General features: G+C 41.9%; 1 protein-coding gene across 5 annotated transcripts in view; it reads right to left on the bottom strand.

Moving 5' to 3' along the window:
• Positions 1-1395: 1395 nt before the first annotated feature.
• RBM39 (RNA binding motif protein 39) overlaps positions 1396-20297 on the bottom strand; it is a 31334-nt gene continuing 12432 nt past the window's right edge. Inside the window, exons 5-17 of one of the 5 annotated variants that reach the window (XM_054391994.1) lie at positions 18658-18723; positions 18500-18553; positions 17055-17172; positions 16302-16454; positions 15626-15763; positions 13462-13527; positions 12371-12575; positions 12097-12174; positions 7002-7034; positions 5813-5888; positions 5553-5658; positions 2467-2545; positions 1396-2370 (exon numbers count right to left, since the gene is read on the bottom strand). In XM_054391994.1, the coding sequence (XP_054247969.1) occupies positions 2270-2370; positions 2467-2545; positions 5553-5658; positions 5813-5888; positions 7002-7034; positions 12097-12174; positions 12371-12575; positions 13462-13527; positions 15626-15763; positions 16302-16454; positions 17055-17172; positions 18500-18553; positions 18658-18723 (1273 nt within the window). In that variant the 3' untranslated portion in view covers positions 1396-2269. Of the gene's footprint in view, positions 2371-2466; positions 2546-5552; positions 5659-5812; positions 5889-7001; positions 7035-10592; positions 10774-12096; positions 12175-12370; positions 12576-13461; positions 13528-15625; positions 15764-16301; positions 16455-17054; positions 17173-18499; positions 18554-18657; positions 18724-20297 lie in introns of those variants that run through there. The other 4 variants (XM_054391995.1, XM_054391996.1, XM_054391998.1 and 1 more) reach the window with 4 other exon arrangements.

Genomic DNA, 20297 nt, shown 5'->3' on the forward strand with positions numbered 1-20297 from the left:
TTTTGCCTCCAGCATACTTGAGGAAGCCTTTCCTGTTCTTGATCTCCCCTGACAGGTTGAGTCCTAAGGCAGCCTGAGCTTTCCTTGTTGTGCCCCAAAATCCTCTGATTCTTAGTCTTGTAACTCCAGTGGCCAGCCCCATGTCCCATGCTGTTGACGTTCTTCTCAGTTTTTATTCAGCAGCTCCCTGCTCACCCATGCAGGTCCCCTAGCTCTCTTCAATTATCTTCAGGATCTTGAGCTTGGAGGAAACAGCACCTGAATACTGACCAAGCTCACTTGGGCCCCTCTACCATCTGGAGCCCTATCCCACAGGACTTCTCCAAGCAGTTCCTTAAAAAGGCCGAAGTTAGCCTTTCTGAAGTCCTGCTTGTGGCTGTGTCTACTACTTATGATCCTGAACTCCACTATGTGAGGATCACTACAGCCAAGGCAGCCCCCTACCTCACCCAGTCCTTGTCAGTATGAGGTCCAGCTGTACTCCTCAGCTCTCCCATCACCTGATCGTTAATGCACTGGAGGCACCGTCTTGACTCCAGGTACTGTATGGTTTTCCCCAGCAACTGTCAGGGCAATTGAAATCCCCCATGATAGCCAGAGGCTAACTGCAAGGCCACTTCCAGCTGCCTGGGGAAGGCCTCATCAGCTTCCTCATCCTGAGCAAGCAGTTCCTGTCTCCCATGAGTCTGCTCCTTAATCCTGACCCACAAGCTTTCGATTCACTCTTCACACACCCCCAGAAAAAGCTCCTTCTGTGGAGAGATTCCAAACCCACCTGGACATTGCAATCCTGAGGAACCTGCTATGGGTGACTGCTAGAGGAGGGGAGTTGGACTAGATCTTCAGAACTCCTTTCTAACCCCACCATGGTGGGATTCAGTGATTTTAGTAGCCAGTGGTTACAAGTGACAGGGAGATGGGAAAGGGTACTAACAGAGCCATGAGCTTTGCCAAGCTTCTCTACAAAAACAGATTAAAGGCCAACAGAAATGACTGCTCCATGCCCACGATTCACAGCCATTTGTGAAAGATGGAGGTGGGCAGGGCAGAGCCTCTGGAATAAATCTGCAGCAGGCCTGAGAAAGGGCAGGAGCCGCCCACTTCTGTGGACAGAAAACCCACCAGCCCTGAACCACTCTGAACAGAGGGTTCCTGACAGCAGAAACTGACTCCGTGCTTTTTCCTGCAGGAGTAGCATTCCACCATCTACCACTGCAAAGCACTCACAGCTAGCACAGAGGGTTCCCAACAGCAGGAACTGGTTCCCATGCTTGCTTTTGGAGGAGCAGCATTCCATCATCTACCACTGCACAGCACCCGCTGCCGGCCTTCGGCACACACTGCTTACCATCACACTAGGAGAGCAGAGAAATAAAGCTTCATGAAGGCCTTTTTAAGAGAATTTTATTTGAGTGGTTCTTACAAAGATTGTTGCAATATGAAAGTCTTTGATAGAAATATCAAGCTGTCTTGTCAAACACACTGAAGTAACCCAAAAATATATTTCAGAGCTCACAGAGCTTAAAAAGAGCAAAGATTATATGCAACCACAACAAAACACGTTTCTGTATTTCCCACACATGTTCAGACTGCTAGAATCCTTCAGTTGTGCCACACTGCATACATAGAAACTCCTCTGGAAATGCAGAGATGGTTTTGTTTGGAAACTTATAGACACACCTCACACAGTATTTACAAAGAAACTTTTACAGATACATTAATCAAAAGTTACCATCAAGAAATAAACCCCTTCAATCCTTAGCAATTATCCAGCACAAATCAAGCTTAGCGGCTCTCTAGAGTCAGCTTTCAGTAGCCTTTGAAGTTTCCATTTATACAAAACGCTAAATATATCCCTCCCGATTCTATCTCCAATATTAACCTTGAGCAGATCATCTACATTTAGTGAAATGTAAAATGTAATCGCTGCCGTAAAAGAAAGGCTGTTAAACATTAAAAATGTCATCATGTCCCATCTGCCTTTTACAGATAACTTGTTTTCTATGAGCTACTTCTCAGTTCCTACATATCACCTCAGTAAATGTACAGGAATTACAAGGCAGAACAAGAAGTCAACAGCTTTGTATACAGTGGAAACGCTAGTCGGAGAATGAACACACTGCATTTCTGCTTACTTCAGTTTATTTTAAAGATAGCAGGAAGTGTACACAAAATGACATTAAATCATTTCCTTTAGTTTTATCTAAATAAAAGATAACTCAATCTTCCTCCAAAAAATAACTATGTACAAAACTGACTAAATCCATCTTCATCGTCGAACAGGAACCAGTAGTTGGGTTGCAGTCATAGAGTCTGGGAAAAGGCTGTGGTATGTCGGAAGAGGTACATATGCTGCTGTAATCATTTTACCTAAACAGAAGAGCAAAACCAGTTTTAACAGCAACGAGATTTGGTCATTTCTGTACCTAATGAGTAAATGCAGGTCTCTCCAGAAAGTGCACTCACCTGCAAACCACCTCCCATGCAGTGCATTCACAGCTGCAATAGCAGCAGCAATGGAAGGACATTTGACGTACACATTGCCCTGCAATACACAAAGTGTCACAGTCCATGAGGAGCTCAGGAACATCCCACACCACCACTCTGAAGACACCTCTCTGGTGAGGCTGTGACAGAAGCCATGTTCCTACTGGGATCGACCAACAGCATAGACTGAGTCTAAGCACACAGAGCAGCAGGCAGAATGCGACTGGCGGTGCCTCACCAGACTAACAGTTAACCTAGCTTGGAGCTTCTCCAAACAGGGACTGGCAAAACACACCAGAAGCAAAGCTTGAGCTGAAACCAGAAAGTAATGGATTGCTCACTTGCACTGATCACCCTTCCAAGAGAGGATCTAATGGCTCCTGATTACAGATCCCTCACCAAAAAATCCACGAGTGTGGCTGCCTCTACTGCTGCTGCAGGCTAGCCATCAACTTCTGCCAAATCACCAACCACAAATGCCTGGCTGGACATGAAGCCCAGTCTAGTTTTCAGAGGGATTAAGCACTGCCCTGGGCAGGAAGGACATCCTGCACTTGGAGGAAGACTGTTCAAGTTTTCCTATGTGAATCTCAGCATCTGTCTTTACTTGATCATGGACTGAGACAAAGGGAAAAATCCCACCACAGCAGCGCAAGTTGGGCCTATGATGATAACTAACGTGAGGGACAAACTGAACTTTAACTGTGCCAGAGACACCTGATGGTTTCCATCTATGAATAGAGCATGAAGCCTGCCTGACTGGGTATCAGGAGGGTGGTGAAATACTGGAACAGGCTGCCCAGGGATGTGGTTGAGGCCCTGTCCCTGGAGACATTCAAGGTCAGATTTGATGTGGTCCTGGGCAGCCTGATCTAGCTGGAGGTGTACCTGCAGGGGACCAGCAGGGGAGGCTGGACAAGACAACCTTTGAGGGTCCCTTCCAACCCAATGCAAACTGTGAGTCTGTAATCTGGAGCACAGCAATGTTCACATTCAACAACTGCAAGAACTGCAGATGCCCACAGTTAGTCTGCATTAACTCTCCCCACTGCAATTCAACTCATTTCTTCTTGGAGGGGAAATGTGAGCCCAGGGGCTGATGTTTATGGCAGTAAGCAATTAACAGACAGTTCTGTTCTCAGACTCCCCTACTCAAGCCTTGACATGAGGTACAGCAACATAAAGCTTAAGTGTTCCCCCACAGACTACTGTGCAGACACAAGGCCAGGTGTGCAACTGGGACTGCTGTTTTCTCACCCACAACAAACCACACCTACACAGCTAATCATTGAAAGCCCATGGCCTGATAAGTCTGCAAAAGAACCCTAAAAAAAAGGGAGCTGGAATCACTTGAAGAGAACATGACCAAAATCTGAAGCCTGGAACACAGAACAGCACAGACAAAACCTCCATTCAAACACAGTGCTTTTAGATACCAGTGGGCACTTGTGTCTGTGCTGTGATCAAAGGGACTCCTTATGGTGCACAGCTCTCTCAGCACATAGTAGCTGCAGCTTTCATTTTAAATCTACTCACTAACATGAACCAGGTTTGCAGCTGTAGGTGCTCAGAACCTCGGTGAGGTATGCTGTTGTGGTTTCAGGGTGATGCTTTGGGAGGAGTTGTGTGTTGGGTTTTTATTCCCATCTGTCAAAGGACCCTTTCTTTTCTTGGAAGACAGTAATGGACTCATCTAAGTGTAGGAAAGGCTTCTACCTCACATCAGCCCAGCAGATCCAACAGAGCAATGATCCTGAAGTTTAAAACACACTAGGAAAGATTGTGTGCTGTTCTATGAGGCTATGGCTCATCTCTCATCTGCTCTCTCATTAACCCACGTGGAAAGGGCTGAGTGACACAAGTCTTCTGTAGAAGCAGCACAATGGTAACAAAGGGCTGTGAATACCAAGTGCATTACTGGGGCAGAACAATCCCAGGGAGGTAATCCTGACAGGGAGAGCAGTGTAGATTTCAGCCCTGAAGACAACAGTACACTTCCAAAGGTAGAAATGGTAAGAGTTAATCTGGCTGTTAGAGTATTTGAAAACTGTACTTCAGTTTGGAGTAGAAAATCTATAAAAAAGGGGTTCCAAAAAGCCCTGTCTTTTACAAACCTTCCACAGTTTGTATTCCAAGTGCTGAAATACAGGGGAAAGAGAGAGACAGTCTGGGGACCATGTAAATGAAAGTGAATACAGAACAAAAATTCATTAGCCTTTTAAAGATGCGGGCCAAGTCCTCAAACAGTAATTAAGCCTGCACCAGTAGCCCCTGTTTGTCTCCTCCCTCTTACAACTTCAGGGGCTCCTCCTGCCCACTTCAGGACTTAAAACATCACCCCCAAGCATAGCCATTTTTAGGTACACATGAACTGCACAGCTGGGAATATGAAGAGGAGTGGTTTTACACTGAAAGAGGGGAGGTTTAATTAGATGTAAGAAGCTCTTCACTTCTTACTGGCAAAGCACTGACACAAGTTGCCCAGAGAAACTGTGGATACCCCAGCCCTGTAAGCGTTCAAGGCCAGGTTAGATGAGGCCCTGAGCAACCTGATCTAGTGGGAAGTGTCCCTGTCTACGGCAGGGGGGTTGGAACTGGATGATCTTCTTTAGGGTCCCTTCCAAGCCAAACCGTTCCATGACTCAGTGATCTCAAGCCTGTGAGAAGGGGGTGCCCTTTGTGCTAAAGCCCTTGTTCCCCAGCAACAGAGGAAGCTCCTGGCTTTGGGTAAATGCACAGCTCAAGGGAAGAGCCAAATGCCAGTACTGAAGAGGTCACTACTCTTCAGCCTGTGTCTCCACAGTAACTTCAGCTGTGTCACTCCGTAAGAGTAGACTGCAGCACCAGGACACTGCTCACCTGCCTGCATTTGAGCTACACAGTGACTCAAACCAGGAAAGAACCTCTACATTCTACAAAAACTGCAAGCAGCTCCAAGAAATTCAGATTTGGGTTAGGTGCAAAAAGAGCACCACCACAGTATTTGTAGTGCTCCCTTTAGCACCACAAAGCTACCAGTCTCCTTGAGGCTGCTGCTTTTGTGTTCTCCATGGAATCAAGCATACCTGAGCAGAGTTTTTGTCTACATAGATGTGGATAACTCCCCCATGTTTGTTACATTCCTCAATCACATCATCTTTAATTTCTGTATCCCAGCCAGCTTCTTCTTCACTGTAGGAGGTGGGAAGAAGAACAGGACAGATCATTACTCATACAAATCCACCCTGAAACCCACCAAAAACCCCCTCTGCAACATCTGACTACTTCCTCAGATGCAAAAGTCATCTACAAATGCCACACAAACAGAAAATGATAAATCACTTACGTTTGAGGATTAAACATGTTGGAAAGCTGGAAGCACTGTGTTGCAAGGGGCTGTACAGAAGCAGCTGCAGCCAGAACTGTGGTAATGGGGGGGAAGAAAAAAAAAAAACAACAACAACAACACAATGACCCCAAATCTAAGAACCAGCTACACATGGCTCCAGTTTCAATGAGTATCTTTTATGTATTCTTTACAACCCCAACACTCAGTAACAGCAACAGTTCTAACTAAACAGAAAAGTGAAGGCAGGAAAGCATGGCACTATCTGTGCCAGAAATATTCAACTGATCCATACAGAAAATAGTGCAGCTGAACTACAGCTGATGCTGAGAAGGTAACCCTGAACATTGGCTCTGGCAGATTTTCAAGTTAAACACTGAAATGCAGATGTCTGCATTTCCACATGCACCTACAAAGCCTGCCTGAGTGGTATGCCAGCAGCACATTCCATTTTTTTCTCCTCAGGGAAGCTGAGCAGCAGCTCAGGATAGAGTGGTACCATCCCATCTGATCTCACAAGAGATGACAGATGTATTTTGAGAACACTCAAAATTATTTTAAGCACAGTGAATTATCCTTCAAAAAAAGTCTATTGTCCCTCGTAAACGGGCAATTTGACAACTAAACCAACAAACATTTTAACAGTGAACAGATCTATGCCCCTTCCCAGTAACAATTATCACTTGTTGTCACTCAGCATCACAGCACATCGTTAATACCACCCTGCTACAGGCTGCAACTTTGTGTTCATTTAGCTGCAGTAACTGCCACCCACTCTCCCCCCTACACAGACAATTAAGCGTTGCACATTCAGAGTAAGGTGATGACTACTCCAGGGAGAGGAACCCCAAATTCCCAAATAATCTCTCTAGTCCCTACCTCGAAGACAGGAAATCCCCACACACACAACCACACCCAAATCCACAAATAAAACCACAAACCCACCCTTCTTCCAGGACTAACACATGGCTGGGAAATGCTCCCAACACTAGAGAAATGCTACAAAGAAAAGGTGAAGTGTTTAACATATGTTCTGCTGTTTTCAGTGGATAATCACTACACAGAACAACTCCTACAGGCACTAAGGCAATTTCTCAGGCTGTTGGCAAATGCCATCCCAGAAGCATTTCACTTATAGACATCTGCAAGGAAACCTACTAGTGCCAAGTTCTATCAAATGCTAATTTACCTTCATTCTGCTGAGATAGTCTTGTCTGCAAATCTAAAGAAAAATACACAGAAGTTAATTAGTATTCTTGCTAGCATTACTGTATTGTTACCTGCCACCCAGGTTGTTTAGCTTGCATTTTTGTGGCTAAGACAAGTACCTCAACCCACTATCACCGTTCCTCTCTAGTTTCACTAACTCCAGCTTCTCAGCTGAAATAATTCTGTATTCTATGCCCACAGGAACATTTCAAAGGAAAACAATACCCTTAAAGGAAAGACATGACCATGTCCTTTAATTCAATATGTAGTTTCCACCTTGCCTTTGCTGTGCTTACTTTGAAAAACATATATTGTTCTATGAGAAAACAACAGCAGCAATTCTCACACGCATTAGCAATTTGGCAGGAAGCATTTAAGCACAGTTACACCGTGACGTTCTGAAAGCAGTTAACAAATTTCAAATAGAGGAGGGTTGCGCATCACCTGGAATCTTTTCCTATAGATGCCATATGGCACCAGTTACTTGGTTATTTTTCAGATTCTAAACATTTTCAAATGCTCAGAACATTTAACTTGCCAACAAAACACCAATGAAATGTTTAACAACACATAGCTGTCCCAGTTTGTAGTAATGGGAACAGGCAAATGGAGAGCAACCATTTTCCAGTTTGTGACTCCAATACTTGACATCTTTAGACCAAGAGATAACTTCAGAATGCCAGAAACGTAACTGTAACTCTCTTCACTTGTGCTCCACTTAAATTCACATCAACACAAGGAGGTGGAAGACTCAAGTCTACCAGCATTCACTTGTTTAGAAAGCAGAGAGGTGATTGATCACAGGTAGGTTTCCAAGCTTATTTGAAAATACCTGCTGGTGTGAGTTATCACCACATTTTCCTGCTTTCTAATCAACCCTCCTCCACGAGTGAACTTTTTGCTCTAAGTATTAGACAGTGAGAGCCCCAGAAGGGGCTTCAAGTGCCTTTCCAAGTGGCTTCTATAGAACACATAACAGGGACCAGCTTGAAAAAAAGAAAACAGTGGAAGGTACTAGCTCTGAAGTCTGAGCTCTAACAAGAGCTGGGTCCATTTAGCATGTATTTGAACAAAACTCCTCAAAATACCATAATGAGAAACACTGTCTTAGCCTGTACTCTCTACAGAATTTGCATGGATTTGGCCATATCTCAAACTAATTACCTAGTTCATTACTACCCAAACTTTTTTGTAAAGAAATGTTTTTAAAAAATTAGAGTAAGATCCTAAGTCACTCTATTCAATGAGAACAGACTTCTCACTCTGCAATTCTGACAACTGCACACTGCATCGTTCGCTAACTCAAACTTATCAGCCAGCCTGATGTGAATGTGGCCACCCTACAGAGATGACCAGCTCAAGTTCTGTCTAGGGTCAAGAGACAAATCTGCTGTAAACCTAAGACCAGCTAACAGTACCTTGTGGAACAAGTTTGACAGGCAGGTTATCTACCACCTCTGAAACGTAACTCCTGTCAGCTGAACTGAATTTTCCTGTTGCTCATGACTGAATAGTCCTCTTGCTTCTAAATTCACTCAGAACTTAGAAATTCATTTTCAGTCTTCACTGTCAACTCTTACCCTTCCCTACATGCAGTTTTCAATAGTACGTGGAAACTGAAATTAATCCATCTGCCAAGTTAAGATCAAAGTCACTTTTTCAGTATGTTCTGTGTATATAACCTATAAGGGCAGAATTTAGCATGACTAACAAAGAAATACAGAGACATCCATGTCTTAAACCAAAATGAACTTGCATGTTTATTTTGAAGCATAGCTAGGTTTAAATAAAGAAAAGCCTGTCAAGTATTCCCCAGTCTTCTATGTAAATAGCTATACCACAACAGCAGATCAAAGAGGTCCTGATGACATTTACTCATCCCTCCATTGCAGCACCATTTTTTCCACAAACAAGGAAAGTTTTGGCCCAGAAAGCATTAGAAAAGTGTTCTACAACCTCATGGCTCTTAAGTTTCAGAATTTCAAACAGAATTTACAAGAGAACAGAAATTACACAGTTACAACTGTTTAGTTTCAATTCTTCTTCCTGATGGAATTTTCTCCATGAGTTTAAGCATCCAAGTTCTCAGGTCTCACATAAAATTAATTCTTTAATTTCTCTATTTAAGTTTGACTCAATCCATCTTCAACACAAGTAACCTGAACTGTTCGTGAATGTTTGTAACATCTCAGATGCACAAGTGTGCTACCTTTAGGAACAGCTGTCCCTTCAAGAATCTGTCACCCTGACAGTTCATATTCATTGACTGGTGAAATGAGTATTTAGGTATTTTCCCTCTCCTTGGCCATCTTTCATTGCTCAACTCCCAGGCTACAGAACTAGAAGTTGTTTCAATCCTGAACAGGTGAACAATGTACAACACCCCAAAAATCCCTCACTGACAGCACCTCTGTATTTATTCACCTCACTACTACTTGATGAAAATTGTTATTCATCTAAATAGTAACGAAGATTGGCCCAGCACCTGAACTTCAGCTTTAACAACAGCTTCTGAATTTCCCAGCTTTCCCCTCAAAAAAAACGTCTTGCTTTGACGTTGCACCTTTACACACCTTGTACTTTCCATAGCACTTCCTGTATTACCCCCTTCTATGGTTTATTAGCTTCCAAATCTTTAGAGAGAAGAGTTCTACTACTTCTCCTCTGTCTGGGAAAGCCAGTTGTGTCAAAGACTGTCAGTCTTTATATGTAGTTTCTCTAAGTATGCTGTATGTTAAAAATCTTCTCCAGACCAGCAAGATAATATTGTTGTTTCCTTTCTCCTAAGTGGAGAATTTGATGCTCCAGCTATATAAGGCATTACAGATTTAAAAAAATTTATTTGCAATACCAGATATCAGCCCTCATATCTCTTGTACCTATTTCTTCACTAAATTGGTGGAAGCTTCCTTACTACTCAGAGCTGAGTAACTTCAGCTCTTGCTTTTAGCTTTGACCTTTATAAAAATTTTCCTTTTTTTTAATCCATATTCCTACTTTACTTAATTTTCAAACTTTATGACCAGTGTCCCCACTACAAACTGAAGCAATGAGATTTTTCTGAAACATCTTGAGAGCAATATTTCATTCAACCTCAGCCCAACTTCCCTTTAGTTTAAGACTTTTGGTAAATCTTCATCTATGCTTTCAGGTCTTGTACAAGGTCTGTCTCAACCTGACTGATAGCAGACAATTCTCATTTCATCTATTTCCCAAAGTAGAAGTAGTTCATAGGCCCTGTGCTTACTCCTTATTTATCTTGAAATAATCACCCAGTTCAGTGTGGAGCTCATTTCTACCATGACTGTTTGTTCTTTCTTTCCATGGACCCCAGCTCCAACATAGCACTAGCAGTTTGGAACTGCAGATACTTTTTACATCCTGCCTGTTCAAACACCCAAGTTGCTTAGACCAGATGACTTCATTGCCGTTTCTGCAGCCACCACTTTCGCAATCAGAAGCCTTAGTTACAGACCTGCTTTGTTTATTCTTCCATTTAAACTTGAGTAACTCATGATCCCTCAAGTCAATGCTCATTTCTATTCTCATCCATAACATCTTCATTACTTACCAAATTGAGTTTAAAATAGCATCCCCTCTTCATGAGTCAGTGAGTGTTTGATGAAGAAATTTGTCGGATATCACATCCAGGAATATCTGGGCCCCACCATTATTACTAGCAATTCTTCTCCAATCTGTATCAGGGAAGTTAAAGTCTCCCATAATGACACAATTCCTGGTAGTAATTTTCTCTAACAAGAGTAAAGAGATCTTTAATCCATAACTAAATCTCACTTTGGGGATAGCTCACGACTCTATGGTAGTAAAAAGCTTTATCCTTTTCCAAAGTTACTCAAGTTGCACATGTTTGCATTATTCCTTTTGTACAATACAACTGGAATAAACAATGATACTCCTACCACTTTTATTGCTACTTAATAACATGCACATTCCTCAATAAACCTGGATTCAGCCATATCACTTATTCCTCCATAGCCACGTTGGCTCATGCCGATTCCATGCTGTCCTAACAGTTCAGCTGTGTCACACAATTTTGGCCACGTATCCAAGATGGGGAGCCTGGATGTCTTTGTCTTGCTTGTTTCAAGTATGGGGGTGGGGAAAAGACTGGTTCATTTTAAAATTTCTCAGTTCTCACTGACTACACACAGTTTTCTTTCACTAGCCAGCTCCTTTCCCTTCAAAGGATCTATCTATAGAACTTTAGTAACATTGAGGTGCATCTAAATTCTGAATCACTTCTGTCACAAAATGCTGGATGACAAACAAAGCAATGCCATCTTTTCTTCACTGATTTTCTGACATTTCTCACACTTCCCAGCATCTAGTTATTTGTGACATTTAAGTGTTCTCTACTGCCTTTTGTTCTTCCACTCATAAAAAACCAAGAGATTTCACTCTGTAAATGCCTAATCTCCTGCAGGAAGTTACCCATTGTTCTAGTTCTGAAGCCCTCTTGAACAACCTGTTGAGGCCATCCGTGAACTAGCAGCAATCGTATCCTCAGCCTCATTCCCTCCCGCAACAAAATTAAGTCTCAGTAACACACCCAAATGCCCACTTTCAGCACACACAAACTATAAAACAACTCAGATCCCCTGCCGTACAGTGCCCTTGATATGTGTTTTATATATACACTGTATACACCTAACACTCCTGCAGTCTTAGCTGCCATGTTGCCCATAAAGTCCTAATAATCTTGCCCCGGTACACCTCTGCTTTTTCAGAAGGGTCAATCCCCTGCCATTTGAGTCTGCCGTTTTTAACAGTCAAGAGTAAAACACAAAATTCTCCTTTAGTACAGGGGACGAAAGACTTCATCCCAAAATGAAGTCTTGGGATGAATTAAGCAAACTACAATAAATCTGACAAAAAAAAAAGCAAAGTAGATGACGCCCATCCAAGCTGCCATATACTGCTACTGTGAATTTGCAACACTGGAGTTTGTAAGACATGCTGTCATACCTACATTCTCACTTTAAATGCAGTTAAGGACCTTGTCTCGCAATTATAAAGCCAAGTTATTTTTGAAAAAGAAAGAGGTTGTCATTTACCTGCCACAGCTCCAAATGCCAAGGATCCGCTCATCTGCAGAGCCTGTTGAGCAGCAGGAGGAATCTGCAAACCAGTACCTGCAAAGGGATAGGATGGCATCTTGGAGCAAGCACTTCTCACCCAGGGATGAGGCACCTTAAGTGTCAGAGATCTTGTTCTCAAAAGCTTAACAACGCCATCCCATGCACTTAGCACAACATTCTGCCAGCAGCAGTAATCCCAACTTCCCCCCTGCCCTCTCACACCTGTCCCATTCATTCCCCCCACGCGCACCTTCTGCGAGTCTCGCCATCAACTGAAGGCGCCCAGTTGTTCCCAAGTCAATTCCAGTCCGTTCCAACTCGTCACTGTCCAAAAACGAGCTGGCACTGGAAGCATCAGTGCGCTCAGTTACATGTCCAACTTTCATTGGCCTACCAGCCAGTTCAAATCCATTGAGTTGTTCCAAGGCCTTTTTGGCACACTCAGAGTCTGAGAACTGTAGATTGGAAAATATTAACTCAGTAATAATGCCTACAGCATTCAGCGACTCTCCTGCTGTGTGGGACAGCCAGGTACATAATCGTGAGAAACAGTATGTTTAAGGTGACAAATAACTACAAGCTAACTTAAACATGCTCCCTATTTTCCAATTCAACTGAACACACACAGAGTTTGGATATTTATTTTCTCCTATTGAGGTAAGAAGGTATTTTAATACACATTGCTGTAGAAGCTAGAGCATCTAGATATTGCAATCAACACGAGCCATGGCTGCAATTCTCTTTCAATACTTGCTTTGTAACCACTGCTACACATTTACTGGCTATTCTTAGCAAACGCTCTACTTGATTCTGTGTAACATCAAATTAAGTATTTCGCCAGCATTAAAAGCATCAAGTATTTAGTTATATAGTTAGACTTCACTTGTCTCCAAGGGCCAATGGTCCCAGCTGAAACTTTTTTTTTTCATGATGAACTGCCACGTTAGCCAAGAAACTCAAATTCACAAAGTTCTGTATCTGAGAGTAAAGATGTTTTCAACTGAATGTTTTAGCATCTAAAATTCTATTTGCCTTAGAAAGCTCAATCATTTTTACAGCACTTTGAAGGTGCTGGTCTTTGCTAGTAGAAGACAGTAGGTCTTTGTCTGCAGAAGACACCACTGCTTCACCAGGCACTAAGCACAAAGTATGCTATTCCATTCGAAACATCTGCATTGTTCAATCACCACATCCAGAGAGAACAGGCAGAAACAAAGGACAAGGCCATTGTTCCACATCCTACAACGTGACACCTCCAAGGTGAGACTTAACAGAGACTGCTGAGTATGCTACACAACTACAGGGGTAAACGTCTAAGAAGCCTGGCAGTTCCAGCCATACCGTAATAAATCCATATCCTTTTGAGCGTCCAGTTTCACTGTCCATCATCAGCTGAATGCTTTCAATCTGAAAAGAAAAGTAAAACTATTTATTATCAGACATTCTGGAACAAACCACAAGATACCAAAACAAAACATGAATGCAACCCTGCCACGTGAACAGAAAGGAATGTCAAATGACTGCTGGGGCTCTTCAAACAGTTTCTCATTCCTTGCGTTCTCATTAAGCGTTCAGGCAGCTAGACAGAATTAAGCGTTCAGGCAGCTAGACAGAATTAAGCGTTCAGGCAGCTAGACAGAATTAAGCGTTCAGGCAGCTAGACAGGTACTGTGATACTAAAACAGAACGCTGTAATTGTAAAGGTGATGCACAAGTTGTCTGTTGAGTCCAGCCACTGGTAGAGGCTTGGTACTGATGCAACATTCCAGCAGACAAGAAGCATTCAGACCCCATCAAATCCTAACTGGAACATTACAACTGTGGCATCTCACAGGCTGAGGAACTCCATTTTACAAGGTAAGCAGTCTGCACAACTTCATCCAGGGTCTTTAAGATGCATATTTTACATAATTATTGTCATATGAGAACTCCTTAAAGTTTGTAATTACAAGTTTAGAACCTATCAGCAAGTCATTCACAAGCCATAAAACAGCGTTGGGAAGAGAAAGCAGCACAGAAGAGGAAGGACGAAGTGCAAGAATGGAATATATGGAATCAGAAGTGGAAAAAAAAAGTCACAGCTCCACACATCAGCCTCCTAAATCACATTAATCCTACTGCCAGACCCTGAGAAAAAAAACTAAAACAGCAATGTGGGTTAAAATTTAATAAACTGCTGCAATTTTCCAGATTCTTCCACAACAAAATTATAGAGGTACACCTACTGAATCTCAATAAAGCATCAGAAAAGCAATATCACAACATGAGACAGGGTTCATATTAAAGATTCACAGATTGCATTGGGTTGGAAGGTGACTGCAAAAGGCATCTTGTCCAACCCCCCTGAAGGCAGCGGAGACACCTCCAACCAGATCAGGCTGCCCAGGGACACATAACATCAGATCTTGAATGTCTTCTCCAGGGATGGGGCCTCCGCCACCTCTCTGGGCAACCTGTTCCAGCGTCTCACCACCCTCATTGTGCAGAATTTCCTCCTCATGTCCAACCTAAATTTGCCCTCCTCCAGTTTCCAACCCTTGCCCCCTTGGTCCTATCCCCACAGGCCCTCCTGAACAATCCCTCCCCAGCCTTCCTGTAGGTCTCCATCAAATACTGCAAAGAAGCTCTAGGGTCTCCCTGGAGCCTTCTCTTCTCCAAGCTGAACAACCCTGACTCTTAACCTGCCTTCATAGGAGAGGTGCTTCAGCCTTCTGCTCATCTTCATGGCCTCCTCTAGACCCATTCCAACAAAAGTAGTATTGGGGAAAAATATTAAAAAAAACCAATAGATTTGTTTGTTTTTTCCCATTAAGCAGCATATGAGGCATTCAGCTTTTCCCCTGTCTAATGAAGATATATGGAGAATAAATTAGTTGACATAGCAGGACCAACGTTTATTGTGACTGTGTTGGAGGCTTCAGATTAGCCCCACTCACTGCCATGATCATAACACATCCAACAACCATGCTGCAAACCAGGGCTGGTCACTTCTCCTGCGATCAGGAGAAGGGGCCTGTGACAGAGATGTTTGAGGTATGACATGAGCTACAACTCCAGCACCAATCCTTACAGATTAAAACTACTGCATCCAGAGTGAACAGAACTCTGACCCAATTCTGTGTTTTAACTTTGAAATGGAGCTTCTTCACAGCCATGGAGGGCAGTGGGGGAAGAAGCTATTTACAAGCTGCAGAAGCAGGACATCGCTCAGTGATTTGTTTGGGTGTTTTTTTAGTTTTGCAACTATGGGTGCTCACTCTCAGCTTTCTTCCATAAGACCTGCTGTTGAAAATCATGGGGACCAAATCACAGATCAAGGTTCTCACTCTTCTCCAATACTAACTATGTATCTAAAAGCCTTGTGGACATACAAGCACAGAAGAGTGACAAAAACAAATGCTCTGCAGGTGTGAAGCTCAGTTATTCCCAGAAGCTGAGTGGTCTTCAACTAATATTGGTTTTTGAGATCAACAACTGTAACAGAACAAACCAAATCAAAATTTACCCTGCCAAAGGGCTCAAAAATTCCTCGAAGCATATCTTCAGTTATGTTGAAGTGTAATGATCCCACATAGAGCCTCATAGGACCTGCACTGCCCTTCTGCAAGTTATTTGCCATTGCTGCTGCTCTGTTCTTCTCTGCCTAAGAAAAGGAAAACAGAAAAGCTCACCTTCTGTAAGAGTCAATAAAAAAGCCCCTACGATAAGCTGGATACATCTAGCAGATAATAACAAGCAGATTTACAAAATGACAAGCAGGATCCACATTAGCCACCAGACTTCAGCTCAAGATCTGTAAGATTTAAGACCATGACCAAGTATAGAAGAGATAGCTTCTAAGACCTTCAAACTGAACAACTTCATGCAGAATTTTGGCTTGTACCTAATGAACTAAAATGTTTACTCTTCAGAAGCACTGGAAAGCATACATAATACATACTACAATTCTCTAAGTTTCATTATTACTATCTTTTTTACATCTGTATTTTCAAAATGTGTTTATACCACTGTTTAAATTTGCCTCTCAACTACATAACCCAAATGTCCATTCAAAAGTCATCCTTGTTAAAGTTTGGATTCCAAATGCTCAATGGTAACCAAGTTTACAAACAGTAAGTTTTCCAGCAAGAAAGTAGAGGTGCCACACAACATGAATAAAACTGAGGTTTACAACTCCTTACCTGTGATGCTTGCACTATGATTGGTACACCCAGGACTCTCTGTCCAGTCAGTCCTATCGCCAGGGGCACTGAACTAACATCGACAAATTCTACATAAGCAATTCCCTTTGAACGCCTGGAATTTCTATCTGAAATCATTCGCACATCACGAACCTGAAAGGTAAGCACAGACAGCGTTAGAGATAAAGGAAAGAACTAAAGCAGTTCATCTCACAGGAAGGTATTAATAATCAGATAATTATCTGCTAAGCCAAAGGCTTTGCAACTGTACTGCAAATCTAGAGCAGCATAAAGCTACCTAGGATTAAAAGCCATTCAAACCCCAATGTAGAGTGCACAAGAGTGCGGTGTACAAGAACACAAGGATAGTAAAATACCTGCAGCACTGTAATGCTTTAAGTATTACAGCTCATAGGACAAATAAAACTTTTCAAGATGAGAAGTTAAATGGATTTTTGTATTACACTACAACTAGCAGACCTATCTGAAAAAAAAAAAGAAACATCTGAAAAAGGAAGTTGCCAGAATCAGTACTGCATTGCTATGTTTTGCAATGCACCACAGGCTGAACAATGAACTCCTCAGACATTGCACTTTCATATTTGAACTCTTTAAAAATTAATCTGCCGTCATTCATTCTCTTTCCTATATAGGTGAAACTCCAGAAAAGCACTTGCTTGCAATTCTGCAGAATCCCAACCCTGTACAGCTTGAGCAAGTATTCAGAATTACTTTAACCTCCCTACTAATTACCTTCCCTACTGTAGAGAAAAATTCTTCCAGGTCTCTTGGTCGAATTCTTGCAGCCAGTTGCATGCAGAATACTGTTCGAGCATCCCTCTCTTCAGGGGTAAGATTGTCAATAGGTTCTCTGGAAAAAAGGAAAGATCAGTTTAAAAAGATACTGTGAATGAAGACAACTCATCTCTGGACCACGCATGAAACCTGGAAAAAAATTAGTAGTTGAAAGTATGATATGGAAAAAAAAAAAAACACCAAACCATACACCCAAAAAAACCCCACTTGCCATACTAAAGAACTGAGCAGAACACACCTGATATTAGTATTCTTACTACTTCAACCCAAGTAAACATCCCATTTCAACTGTAAGCATTGAATATGTTACCTGTCCAGCACAAGTAACAGTATCACCAGGTGCAGTCAAACAGATGAGATTGAAGGACAGGAAAACAAACGAAAATGTGATCGATTAGCACAAACTAGCTGTCAGAACTCTCAGACAAACAGTATCAACTTCAGTTGCTTTGCAAACTAAAACCTTACATCCATCCAGTCACTTGGGAGTCACTGCAATCACTGTATAAACAATACTGACACCTATACAAACTGAATTCCCAGTTCTTATTTTAAATTTACAGTTTGTTACATCATAGAAAAGTATGAAGAGTCAGGAACTGCTCTCACCCATGACAACAAGAGCACTAGGTTAATTTTATTTCAATAGTTATCACTAGCTGAAATTAGGTGCACCACTTTTAAGACATTAAAACTTCACATCTAAAAAGAATACAAAATGTTTGACTTGTACTTCCGTATAAGACAGAATTAGTATACTGGGTCCTGGGCTGAGTTCCGAGTCATGTACTATATATCTATAATAGTCTAAAAAATTACTGGAAATACAAAAGAAAAAAATTAAACTTATCCATCTCAGGGTTCGCTAATTAGAGAAACAAAGCAAGATTGGTTAAATTTAACTGCATTTTAATTTAGAGAACAATCTCATTAGCAGCTATCCAAATCCGATTCCCTTAAATGAGAAGCCTAAGAATGGATAAGCATCTCCTGGAATTCAGAGGTTCCCAGCTCCTCCATAAATAACATCAGTACACACTGGCTAGGACGAGGCAGCATCTGTACAGTACTTTTTCATTCCTTACTTAGGATTATTAAGTAAGATTTGGCAGAAAAGCTAGCCAATTTAAGTCACAGTTGACATTGAGAATACGAAATTCAAAGCAAGACACATTGTGCACATTCTTTACAATTATACACTGTTATTAGAGGGAAGGATAGCTTACAACATATGAGAAAAGTTACTTATTTCAATGCTCCGCTCTCACAGGCGGAGTGCATTCCAGCACGGGAGAGCTTATTTCATGCCTTATTTCACTGTTACTTTTGCAACTTCAGTTCGATCAAAAAAAATGAACCCAAGTATGTGTAAAAATTCCTACCTAACAGGGCTCTTGTCTTTTCTGAAGGGACTTTTGCTTCTGGAACGTCGTCTGCTGTAAAGAGAAATCAAGAATTTAAAAAAACCCTTATATGTATCAGTCTTAGTTTAAGCAAAATCTATTAATGATGCAATAAAAAGCAGAGAAAACTCAGAAACCTTAATTTCATGCTGTGAGGCAGACCAATCTTCCCTCTGATGGCACTGTTGAATTTTGGACCAGAACTATGGCAAAAGCAAAAACAGAAATTACTCAGAGTACCTGAATTCAAGATTTCCTGTCTTCACTCACATTACATTGCAAGTGCTCACCCACTCTTGCCCCTAAGCTTGTAAACATTTTCCATTAGCAGCACCCTGTGTGCAGCACTCCAAAACAATAGGCTCAAAACATGCTCCCAGCTCAGTTCCACCTCTGTGGAAAACCCCAGAGCACACAGGACTCCAAGGAAGAACTTAATCATGAGCCAGCCAGACATGGCACATTTATATGTACAAAATACTCTGAGTTATAGTTACTGCTGTAACCTTCTTTACATGTCATGAAATTTAAAGTGCAAGGGGAAACCGAAGTAGCACTCTGCAGATATCTGCAAGGGACATGTTCACTACTGCTGCCTCAGCTCTAGCTGCTCAAGTGCTACGAATATGCAAATGCAGCTTCAAGTAAAGTTCTTACTGGGCATCAAAACACAGAACTGAGCCACCAGTCAGCCTTATATAGATGTCACCACAGAAGGAATCCAATCTCTGGGCTAAATCAAATTTTAGTTCTCCAAGCTTCACAGAGACTGCTAGAACAAATGGCTATCTGCAGTCTGCTTCCACATTAAGGACAGTCCTCTAGCTACTGTGGCACAGAGTAACAGACACGAGCACCAAGACTCGTCCTATCATGTTCTCCATGAGCTTGATCTCCTTGTAGATACAAGGCAAAGAACAGCACCTGTTCACATTCTTCCTGCACATCCACCAAATGACAACACAGCTGCACAAAGTGAATGCTAGGGGTTTTGTCTGTCCATCTACAAAGAACTGATTCCTTATGCTATGGCTATGAACTGATGTGAAAGCACCCTGGAAGAGATGGCAGTCTGAAGACATTAAATAGTCTTTCACTAAATGCATTCAGTCTGATAAACACCTTCTTGCTAGTGGTTGGAGCAGTAATGTTTACAGTTAAACTTGGCCTCCACAACAAGAAGAAGGATGCCCATTTTAAAGCATGTTATGACACAGGGAGAAGCCAATATCTAAAGCCATGATAGCCAGGTTAAAGCAAGAGAAATACAGTCCTGTATAACACCAAAACCAAACAAAAATAAATTTAGAAACCACTTAAGAGAAAATAAGACACAGTAAACAGACATGTTGAGATGAGATCACTATTTATCATAACCAGACTCTTCCCTCCCCCTAGAATAAATTATTCTGTCTCCCACTTGAGTTCAGACAAACAGATGCTGAGCATCCACTCTGATTCCCCAAAATCTATGACACATGGAGCCAAAAGCTACACCTGGCAACACTAATTCCAGAGGCTGGCTTCTTAACAGAGGTGGGATTAGCTTGCGTTTTCACACCTCCTTATATAGACCTTGGTGTTCTTCATTTCAATTCATATGCAGCAAGACAAACCAATTACAATTAACAAGTAGACTAACTAAATGATGGTCCGTAATCAAGGTCATGAGTTTGTTGGAAACCAGTGAAAATATTTTGTCTAAATGTAATTAAAATCATTCTGGAAAGATACACTATCAAAATTTTCAAATACAACTTTGCAGGAAAACAAAACA

The sequence above is a fragment of the Indicator indicator genome, chromosome 24 (assembly GCF_027791375.1).
Source record: "Indicator indicator isolate 239-I01 chromosome 24, UM_Iind_1.1, whole genome shotgun sequence".
Classification (NCBI taxonomy): Eukaryota; Metazoa; Chordata; class Aves; order Piciformes; family Indicatoridae; genus Indicator; species Indicator indicator.